We start from the raw sequence: 11,318 nt of genomic DNA, 5'->3' as shown, positions 1-11,318 counted from the left end.
CAGGTGATTCATGGGCTTGTGATGAGATGACAGAAGGCAAATTAAAAGTCTCTTCTTTTTCCACTTCCCATGAGTTTTAAGATGATCCTGTTGCCGTTTCTGCCTTGTTTATGAACTTATGTTCTAATCTAGGCTCTAAAAAACTTTGCACACTCCTCCCTGTTTTGTTGAGTGTGTTTTGCCCAGCTTGCTTTGATCCAGTTTCCAGTTCAGATACAAAAGGAAGCTGCAAGCCTGGCATGAGAATGCAGCAATGAGCACTGGTCTGCGTTTAAGACTGCAATCATTTCAGACAAGTGGCTGTTCTTTCTTCTCTACATCTTTGCCTGCTGTGATTGGAAAAGAAGCCTTTCTCTGTCAGGATATCATTGAATCATAGAATCATTAAGGTTGGAAAAGACCTCCAGTATCATCTGCTCCAACCATCACCCTGCTACCAATGTCACCCACTAAACCATGTCCCTAAGCGCCAGGACCAACCTTTCCTTAAACACTCCCAGGGACGGTGACTCCACCACCTCCCTGGGCAACCCGTTCCAATGCCTGACTACTCTTTCTGAGAAGAAATGTCTCCTAATTTCCAACCTGAACCTTCCCTGGTGCAACTTGAGGCCGTTCCCTCTAGTCCTATCACTAGTTATGTGCGAGAAGAGGCCGACCCCCAGCTCCCCACACCTTCCTTTCAGGTAGCTGTAGAGAGCAGTAAGGTCTCCCCTGAGCCTCCTCTTCTCCAGACAACCCCAACAACCCCAGTTCCCTCAGCCACTCCTCACAGGACTTGTGTTCCAGGTCCTTCACCAGCTTCATAGCCCTTCTCTGGACATGCTTCAGGGCTTCAATGTTCTTCTTGTACTGAGGGGCCCAAAGCTGAATACAGCACTGGAGATGCAGCCTTACCAGAGCAGAGTATAAGGGAATGATCACCTCCCTGGTCCTGCTGGTTACATATCTAGTTTGCTGACCCTGTTCAGCCAAACAGGGTTCCCACAGTTCAAAGTCTGTGTGATACTAGAAGACCATCAAAATTAGCTTTTTGCTTGGAGCAGCTGTCCTAGCTGACCTCTGGAAATGAGACTTCTGTCACTGTTCTCAGCTCAGCATTCAGAGGACACACTGTGGCTCCCAGTGCCTGTGAGAGGCTCCATAAACCCCACTTACTCCAGGCTCAGCGCCGCACCCAGCCAGCTTGCAGAAGCCCCAGAGCAAACCTACCAGCTTCACTAATACCTTAAAAACGAGCGGTAGCTTTGCGTTTACACTGTGCCAACAGCTTTGTGGCTCGGCTTTGGTACTCAGTGTCGTGGCTCAGCTTTTTAACCAAGTCCCGAGTTACCCGGGGCCGCGGCTCCTCCCGGCCTGCAGGGGGCGGTCCCGGCCCGACTTGGCCTGGTATCCGGGTGGGGAAAGGACAGCAGCGGCATGGCGGACAGGCTAACGCAGCTGCAGGACGCCGTGAACTCGGTGAGGTGGTGCTGCTTTCCCCTCCTGTCCCTTCTGATTTTTTCTTTCTGCAGGGGAGAGGAGCCCGGCGTTGGGCTCGCTGCGCTGGCAGCCTTGGGGGCATCGCCGCTGCTGGCCGCGGGCACTGCTCCCGTCCGAGCCGCGGGGGCCGGGGGGCGAAATGGGATGGAAATGGCTGCGGTGCTGAGGTAAACTAACGGTCTCGTTACTGCCCGCAGCTCGCAGACCAGTTCTGCAATGCCATCGGAGTGCTGCAGCAGTGCGGCCCGCCGGCCTCCTTCAGCAACATCCAGACGGCAATCAATAAGGACCAGCCGGCTAATCCAACGGAAGGCAAGTCCTCCTGCCTCTGCTAGCGCACCGCGAGCGTGTCCCGATGCGGTGTGGTCTGTGGCTCTCGCTTTGCACCATTTCGTGCTCAGCAAACAGTTCCACTAGTAACTCGAGGGGTGACTGAATTTAAGTCACAAAACATCATCAATTGCACTTGCTGTATAAGATCGTGGTAGAAGAAAGATCATTTTAAGTTTTAACTAAGCATTAAAACGTGTTTCTTGTGGTGGTTTATTTACACACATACAGTAGCCTTTTCTATATAAGTTACTGTAGTAGGACTGCTGGGGGAGGTTGTTAGTGAGCAGCCCTTCCAATTTTTTTTTTTTTACAAGAATAGGGGTTAGTTTCATGAAGTTGAGCATGAGTTTAAAATTCTCCATTTCATAGACTTGTAGTTATTTATGTTTCTGTATGTGTCGTTTGCTTATGAAATTAAGGATTAATGTCATGTTGACTTTCCCAGCTGACAATTGTGGGTTTTTTTGGTTGCTGTTGGTGGGTTGTTTGTGTTTTTTTTTTTTTCCCTGAGAGAAATAAAACTAATGTAAGATACTAAAGTTGAAAAGAAAACTAAAAGTTCTATGTAATCTTAGAATTTCAAGTTAGTATTTAAATAATTATGTTATCCTCATCCTAAATCAACACCCCCCTATTGTTTTTCCCTGAGAAAATTTTACAGGTTTCATGCATTAGATAAAGTTTGATTAGTAGGATACCAGGGGAACAGTGATGCTCTTTCTATGACAGTTGTTGACTTGTCCTTCAATGGTCTATGGTGGCTTGCTCTCTGACAGAAATTAGTTGGAAAAAAAGCAAGTAAAAGATTTGTTTGCTTCCTTATGGTACTTGAGGCTCTCCCAGGTACTGACATCTATGTGATGGCTTAAGAGTTAGAGGCTTTGTTAAGGTCCTAAAAGGGTCAGTCCTCTGCTTTATCTTTCTTATTCATTTCTCTGAATGTAGTGAGTTTGGTAAAATCATATAACTGAGTTAATGATGCTGATGAAACAAAACTACCAGTTACACGTCTTTGGATATTTAAATTCTTAACAAACAGGCCTTAAAGCTCAGTGTGGAGAGCACTGGTGTACAGGTAAGAGTATATATGTGATAACACAGAGGACAAGCTTTAAGTGGGTTTGTTAGGGTGCTTTTGGTTGCCTGGGTTGTTGGTTTTATTCAAGTCAAGCGTACCTTTGAGAATGTCAATCTTTTCTAGTTTTTTCTCTATTGGAGAGTATTTTCTCAGTTCATGAAAGATTTGTGGAAGCCATCAACAGGAAAAAATGTGTAAGATCTTAAGTTATAAATTGAAGGCTGTTTCAGTATTCTAGCTGCAGTAACAAATTGATTCAAATTGAATGGATACAACTCCATATGGGAAAGCTTTGTTTCTGACTTATAGAACCTCTTATTAAAAATCCATGTAGGTCTTTCAAAGGTCTGGTAGCTAAATTAAGATCCATTATAAACTTACGTTCTTCTGTTTCTCAGTGGCAATTTAACTTTTCCTGTGGCTGAATAGTTAACTTTTTTTAAAACTAACAAACCTTGCATTCTTTCATGATTCTTAACGTAATTTAAATAGTCTGTGTATTTGAATCATTACCTTTACAGTTTCTAGCGTTCTCTTTAAGTCAGACTTCAAGGCAAGGGTTGAAAGGTTAAATGAATTCTTAGCTACTTTCAGTGCTTAATGTAGTGACTAGAGTACTTAGTACTGTTCTTAGTAATTTCTTAACTGGCTAACCACGATGGAGTTCTAGCTATTTTCTCATTTATATAAAGTCCAGCCCTTTGTATAACCAGCTACCTTGTTCTATCTGGGATTGTAGTCAAACTACCATCATCTTTGTAGAATGGCTTGGGTTGGAAGGGACCTTAAAGATCATCCAGTTCCACCCCCCCTGCCATGGGCAGGGATGCCACCCACCAGAGCACATTGTTCAGTGCCTCATCCCGCCTGGCCCTGATCACCTCCAAGGATGGGGCCTCCACAGTTTCTCTGGGCAACCTGTGCCAGTGCCTCACCACCCGCTGAATGAAGAATTTCCTCCTAACCTCTGATCTAAGTCTTCCCCTCCTTTTGCTCAGTCAGATAATGACAAGACAAGGGGGAATGGTTTGAAACTAAAAGTTGTTCTCCACCTTTCTTATAAGCCCCCTTTAAGTACTGAAAAGCTGCAATGAGGTCACCTTGGAGCCTTCTCTTCAGGCTGAACAGCTCCATCTCTCTCAGCCTGTCCTGTGATGAGGTGCTCCAGCCCTCTGCACATCCTTGTGGCCCTCCTCTGGACCCGCTCTAAGAGGTTTACATGCTTCTGGTGCTGGGGGACCCAGAGCTGGCTGCAGCACTCCAAGTGGGGCCTCACAAGGCAGAGCAGAGGGGGACAATCCCCTCCCTGGACCTGCTTCTGACCATGCCTGTGTTGCTGCAGCCCAGGGTGCAGCTGGCCTTCTGAGCTGTGCTGGCACGCACTGCTGGCTCATGCCGAGCTTTTGGTCCACCAGAACCCCCAAGTCCTCTCCGCAGGGCTGCTCTCAATGAGTTGTTCTCCCAGTCTGTCCTCATGTGTGGGATTGCCCCAACCCAGGTGCAGCACCTTGCACTTGGCCTTGCTGAACCTCCTGAGGTTCACGTGGGCCCACTTCTCCAGCCTGTCCAGGTCCCTTTGGATGGCTTCCCTTCCTTCTTTTGTATCGACTGCACCACTCAGCTTGGTGTTGCCTGCAAACTTGCTGAGGGTGCACCTGATCCCACTGTCTGTGTCATTGATAAAGATATTCAACAGTACTAGTCCCGAGACAGACCCCTGAGGGACACTACTCATCACCAGCCTCCACGTGGACATAGAGCCATTGACCACCTCTCTCTGGGTGCACCTTTCGAGCCAATTCCTTGCCCACTGAATGGTCCTCCCTTCACATCCATCTCTCTGCAATCTGGAGATCAGGATGTCATGTGGGACTGCGTCAAAGGCCTAACAGAAGTCCAGGTAGATGACATCAGTCAGTTTTCCCTTGTCAACTGATGCAGTCACTAATATGTTTGTGTTCTTATCACTTATGATACTGTCATATCCTTCCTCTAGGGGAAATTTTAACATCTGTATACTTCAACTCTTCAGAATTTTCTGTTGTAAAAGTAGAGTTATGCTTATTTCAGTAATGTGTTGAGCAGGCTGACTTTTTTTCATTCTTTTAAAGAATATGCCCAGCTGTTTGCAGCATTGATTGCACGAACTGCAAAAGATATTGATGTTCTAATAGATTCCCTGCCTAGTGAAGAATCAACAGCAGCTTTGCAGGTAAGAGTACTTGTAATTAAAAATATCAACTGTTACTGATGGCAACCTTCCTTCTTTCCTTCTTTTTTAAACACTTTTTTTACTTTCGACAGGCAATCATAAAAAGTGACTCTATTGTAGGCCTGAATTTTTCATGAAGGTAGCCTGTCAGTATTTTATGGGCTCACTTGAAAAACTGCTCTTTACATTTGGTTCTTAATACGGCTATACACAGAATATTTTAAACTTTTTGGCTAGAAATTTTTCCAAAATAAACTTATCATAACATCACAGTCCTAAAGCGTAGTACAGCTACCTGTGTTCTTTAGATATTCTAATATTAATGCAACAGATGTGACGGTACTGATGTGCATTGGCATTGTTGGCTGCTTTTTTTCCTTGGATCTTTCATAGTCTATTTGCTCATTAGGGCTGTTTCATTTTGTAGCTGCATTTTTGTAGCCTTTCATTCTCCCACAATGTTACTGGTTGTTAAAGAATTGGCAGGGTATGTTTTAAGTTCTCTATCTCTGTCACAAAGCAGTTCCTTAACTTTTCAGTAATAGGATGTACTCTTTTGGACCAGCCAGGCAATCTTGATGCTGTTATTTCTTGTTCTTCCTTTCTTTAGACCACAGAAGCTCTAGGAAGAGCTTGGGAACAGGAAGCAGCTACTAACCAAGGCAGCTATTTGCAGGTGTAGCCAGTATCATAATCTCCATTCCCTGCCTTACAGGAATGGAACTGCTGCAAACAGCTTCTGAGCCCTTTTGCAACATTCAGCTGTTTCTCACTTCCAAAAAATGTCTCAGACCCACAATTCAAAGAATGTTGCTGGTTTTTTTTTTTGATATTCTGTGTACAGATCTTGCATATTAAATGTGATTTTTTGGACTCTAGTTTCTAAATTTACATCAAGTATTTTCTTTTTAGAATGCAGCAAGGATACAGAAAATTCTGTTTCTTTGAGAAATCTAGTTGCTTTAAGATCTCCTGAAGGTTTTATACCAGGGTTGATAATCTGTGACTATCCAAAAGCAGTTTGGAAACCTTGCTAATAACAATTGAACATACTAATTGGGAATGTAAACACCAGCCTCATTTCGTGTAACTGTATCTAATAGTTGAAGACTTCTTTCTGCTGCAGCTACATTAGACTTCTTTTCATGACTGAGTCGAGTCTGATTGTAGTGACAGCTAATGCAAGCAAACCAGGGTGCTCCAGAAAGGAATTAGTTATCCAGTAGGGGCATGCTTTCCTCAGAATTGATATTCTAACAGTTTCTTGCTTAGTTAATGCAGAAGTTGGTTTCAAAAGAACTTCTGATCTTTTTTTGCTTGGTTTTGAGAAGATAGCCTGGATTCCATCTTTTACTGATTCTAGTTTTGACTTTTATTTTCTGTTGTTTGTATTAGGGCACTATTAAAGATAAATATTCTGACATTTTGAAAGACTATTTTGATGGTGATTGGAATACTCTAAAGTATGCAGTGGAGGTTTAGTTGAGAAAAGTAGATAGACACCTGACCAGGTAGGCTTAACTTAAGTGATAAAAGGGGCTGCCACCTTAATACCCAATACAATTTACTGGTCCCTCTTGAGGTCTTTTGTGTCAAGGCTGATGCATATTTTGCTCAAAAATGGCAGTTTACCTGCAGTCAATCTTCTAACAACTGAGACTGAACTAATTGAACTGGATTCTATATTTTGAGCTTGTACGTTTTTCTATTCTTTCTCTGACCCTTCTTCCAAGGTCTGTCAAGTCTTAGGTGATATATTAACCTTCACTGTACATGAGCCTTGCAGAAAAGATGAATATGTTCATAGAACTTGCCAGTTTAAGCATGATTTTAAGAAGACCCATTAACCAGGTTTTAAGGGTTTGGGTAGTAGTAAAAAAAAAAAGTGTCTGAAGCCAATTTTGTTTCATCTGTTCTGTAATTGAGTTGGAACAAGTTTGAGTAGCTTTAAATTTGGTAAATATTTTACCTGAATGCTGAAGTTCACGTGTTCTATTTCACTAACTTTGTCTAACTGAAACATTTTTGTTCAGAAATAAAGTATGTGATTTTGTTAGTTTCATGTGAAATATACTATTTAATAGGAAGGTCTAAATAAGGTCCCCATAAGATGTAAGGATAGTTTTCAGTACCTGTGTGGGGAAGGGGATAAATATTCACTTCTTATCAGGAGAGCTAAGAGTTGCAATATGAAAGCAGCTAACATCTCTATTTGGTGTTTTTCATTTACTCCATGTGGATATGCACTGTGTTTCAGGCTGCAATCTCTAATGGGTTACTCTGAATTTACTAGTATAGAATTTGAGGATAAAGGGAGAATCTTTGTTTTCTAGGGGGCGTTAACTGTTACATACCACCTCCCCTTAGTAAGAAAGTTTTGTGTATTTGAAGATCCTTACTAGCCTCCCTTCCATTTTAAAGGCTGCTAGTCTGTATCGATTAGAAGAAGAAAATCACGAAGCAGCTGCCCGTCTGGAAGAGGTGGTTTATCGTGGAGATATGCTGCTGGAAAAGATACAGAGTGCCCTGGCAGATATTGCCCAGTCACAGCTGAAGACAAGAAGTGGCACGCATAGCCAGCCCCTTCCGGACTCGTAGCACCAGGGGGCAGTGCACCACTGCAAAATGCAACTGTGAAAGCCAGATGAAAACACAGCTCTGTATCTACAGGGAACTGCTGCACCCAGCCCTGCTCCTGTGGGACTTCCAAGTACTCTGATCATCGGTACCGATGTCTTTCCTCAGAGGTTAAGTGGCATGTGACATGAGAAACACATGGTGGTTTTGTTCTCAAATTTCACATCTTAGTGTATATTTCTTTGACTTAAAATATTAATATCTTATTTTTTTTCTGTTCATAGATATGTCTGACTTCAATCTGTTACTTTTTATATGGGCCTTAATGTCTAAAAGAAACAAAGTTACTGTAATAGTATTTGTGTAATTTACTCATCTGTCTGCAAACTTATATGTTCTTGTTGTATTTTCTGTAAAGCTCAAATACGCTGTTTAATTTGCCAGAGTTCATACAGATAATGCTAGACAATGGCACAAATACAGTGGTGGCCATTTGTTTTAATTAACAAAAATGGTAATTAAACACTTGTATTACTATTTAGCTTATCTTTTACAGAGCAAATAAAGGGGTAGGCAAACTCTAAAGTTTGCAGAGTAAGTGTTCATGCCATTGGCATCTCATTTAAAAATAAATAAATCTGCAGATACCTGGTATGGTATTTTTTATCATTTGTAATTTACAAATGGGTCTTTGACTCCATTGCAGCCACTGACGTGCTGTTACTTGCTCATTGCTCTGCTTCTGCTGCTGCTCTGCATTCTCATGGCAACTGGTGAATTCCTCTAAAGCAGACAGCAATGAGGAAGCATTGGATGGCTCTGAGAAACTAGCAATGAGAACTGAAAGTAACTTATGAAATATTGCTTTTCAGCATAAGCAGTTGCTGCCATGTGAATGCTAAAATCATAAGTAGCAAAAGGCCTGTAATCCCCACCATGCTGTAGAGAGGTTTTTCTTTTTATCTTCCCACACTGAAAAAACTTGTGCCCCTCATCCTAGGACTCTAGAAATGCCAACATCTTTTCTTCCATTTGGAAAAAATAAAATGCAAAATAAAACCAACAAAAACAAATCCACCAGATGATTTGGGCTTCAGCACATGAACTTGGAGTCAAACTGTTGGTCACTTTCTGTCTTTGAGTTACCCGTCTTGTATTATTGTGTTTATTTCTACATGTCTACTCATTTCCTGTTCAAGACTACCTACTTCTATGTATTGGACATGCATCAACTTAGGTAATGAGTATTGCTAATGTGGATGGACAGATAAGAGCAATTCAAGTAGTTCTTTAGCAATCTGATCTGTAGGGAATTAGATCCTTCTGCTTAGTAGGCTGCACCAATGGAATGAAGAGTGTAATATGGCACAGAATGGTAGGTGTTGTAGCAGCATGTTTTGCGGATTAAAAACTACAAAGCTGTTCCAACCTGTAAAATATTAAAATTGACGTATTTAATCAGGCTTGTATTTAATTTAATATTTAGTCAAACTTGCATTTCTGTAGTCATAAATTTAGTCTGCTGTTGTCAGGCTTATACCATACAGATTCCTCAGAAGAAACAACTGGGGAGGTAAAAAGGCTACAGCACAACTCCAGTTCTATAATGGTATATTTATGTAAAATAACTGAGGTGTGGCAACTTACTAAGCCTTGTAAATATGACTGTGGCCCATGGAGGCTGAGGGGCAAAATTTTCATTTGAAGTAAGCTCATCGGGCCTACTTCTTTCTGGAAAAACTGCATCCAGTGCATCTGAAGATGATGATTTTTTTAAAAAGCTAATAGACTTGGAAAACTTTAAGTGAAATGCTTGGGGTTTGCTTACGTATTTTTATAGGTATTGAGACATCGTAATTTCATATTTGTACATCCCTGGAAAAGGGATTAGTTCTTTATAGTAGATTCCCTAGTATAGTTTAATATGGGCATCACCTCAAATTTGTTCACTTTGAAACTTCCTTTTTCAGAGATGGTGTACGTCTTCACTAACAGTACAGTTTTTGTTCCATATATTTTATTTTTGTACTTGAAAACTGCTGTATTAATGTAACTTAATATTGCTTAGCTGTAGAAATTTTCCTTTATTTGAATATAGTAGACCACTTTATGTTAAAGTGTGTGTTGGTATCTAGGTTAATCACACTTGAAAGAAAATTTTAAGAGATATAAGCTCCCAGTATGTATGTGTGGTTTCTCAGACTCTGCCTGTGTGTAGTTTAGCAAATGCTGCCGATTTAATTAATGGGGATGCAGTCTGATCCAGGTTAAAAAGCAGGAGAGCCAACATCATTCCTCTTTCCTTTGAGAAATAATGTAATGATTGGGTGAGTGAGTAGCAATGTAAGATGTGACCCCGCTAGTCCTCATATGCTGTGTTGCTGGACTAGCTATTGTAAGTCTTTACCTGCTGTTTCCCAGGCTGCAGCTCGTTCTGTAAGGCTGCATGGCTTTTGATGTGTTGTGGCAGAAGGGGAATAACATCTATTTGCTACAGCTGTCTAGTGGAGAATGCATTAGGTCTGGGGCTTGGAGATGTGGATTCCTTTCCCCTCTGTCCTAGATGGGTTGATTTGTTTGGTCCCTGCTCTTGGGGCTTAAATATTTTTTATTTTTTTTTAAAAAGTGCATGATCTAATCAGGGGGCTGTTTTGAAATGGCTTGATGTGCTACACTCATGCAAGAATTGTGGGGTATGCAGGATTACTATGTCTGTACCTTCTAGCACCCTAACTTTCAGGGGGGAAAACGAAAAGGGGGGAAGCCAATGACCCATAGCAAAAGGCATTGTGTCCTCCCTGAGAAGTAATGTCTGCCCCCTGTTTTAGTGTTGGGGGGAGGATGGGGAAAAGGCTGCAGAACAGCTGCTAACAAACATATCAGGTTACCCACCAGAGAGCTGTAAAAGAGAACTTGGGTGGAGATGAGAATAAATGGAGGAGGTGAAGCACCACAGGAAGAAAGCAAAAATATCGAGCAGGTATAAAAGAGTTCTGCGTATTATGATGGACAAGGAGTGCTGCCCAGTGAACAAATTGTGCTTTGAAGAAAGATAGCGCAGAGCATAATGGAAAATTCCATTGGAAAACAATCTCGACCACTTCAAATGAGCAGGAGTGTTTCATGCTGAGAATCTATATAGCCCATTGGCAAAGACGTTGGAATCAATGTGATAAATATAAGCAGATGATCAAAGCCTAGTGTTCTTTACCGTAAACAACCATGCCTGGAGGAGAGGAGCACCTCGTGGCAGCTGTTCTCATTTTTATATACAAGAATAAGGAGGAGTTCACACACTTCTTTTTAAAGGGACTGTAAAAAGTGCATTAACAGTATTTTAATTTCATGTCTTCATGAAGTTAATCCTGACATTATTACAGTTGATGTTTGGAGCTCTGGGAGCTTCTGCGTGTGTGGCATGGGGAAGGGGAGGCTGCCCTGACCACCCCGGCAAAGTTGATACCAAGAGATTTTGGGAGTCCTCAACAAAAGAGGCCAGAGGCAGTTTTACTTGAAAGGACCTAGGGGTCCTGGCAGACAGCAAGCTGAGCATGAGCCAGCGGCTGGCCTTGACCAGTGGCAAGGGCCAGTGGCATCTTGGGCTGTTAGCTGGAAGCACAGCCAGTATGTCAAGGA

General features: G+C 42.1%; 1 protein-coding gene across 1 annotated transcript; it reads left to right on the top strand.

Moving 5' to 3' along the window:
* The first annotated feature begins 1,304 nt into the window (after positions 1-1,304).
* On the top strand, positions 1,305-8,755 carry MED21 (mediator complex subunit 21). Its single transcript, XM_080598378.1, has 4 exons — positions 1,305-1,461; positions 1,680-1,794; positions 5,005-5,105; positions 7,527-8,755. Exons 1-4 carry the CDS (start codon positions 1,420-1,422, stop codon positions 7,701-7,703), a joined length of 435 nt encoding a protein of 144 aa, XP_080454504.1. The 5' UTR covers positions 1,305-1,419; the 3' UTR covers positions 7,704-8,755.
* Positions 8,756-11,318: the final 2,563 nt, after the last annotated feature.

This window comes from Anser brachyrhynchus (genome assembly GCF_964034855.1).
Source record: "Anser brachyrhynchus genome assembly, chromosome: 1".
NCBI classification, from domain to species: domain Eukaryota; kingdom Metazoa; phylum Chordata; class Aves; order Anseriformes; family Anatidae; genus Anser; species Anser brachyrhynchus.
Note: the sequence above shows the minus strand (reverse complement) of the source record. Positions and strands in the feature narration are given on the sequence as shown.

What these genes read in the sequence shown, in the direction of transcription:
- MED21 (XM_080598378.1), top strand. Translation starts at nt 1,420, where the DNA reads ATGGCGGACAGGCTAACGCAGCTGCAGGACGCCGTGAACTCG. An exon ending in TGCAGGACGCCGTGAACTCG is followed by an intron (nt 1,462 to 1,679) that starts GTGAGGTGGTGC and finishes TACTGCCCGCAG; the next exon opens with CTCGCAGACCAGTTCTGCAA. An exon ending in AATCAACAGCAGCTTTGCAG is followed by an intron (nt 5,106 to 7,526) that starts GTAAGAGTACTT and finishes TCCATTTTAAAG; the next exon opens with GCTGCTAGTCTGTATCGATT.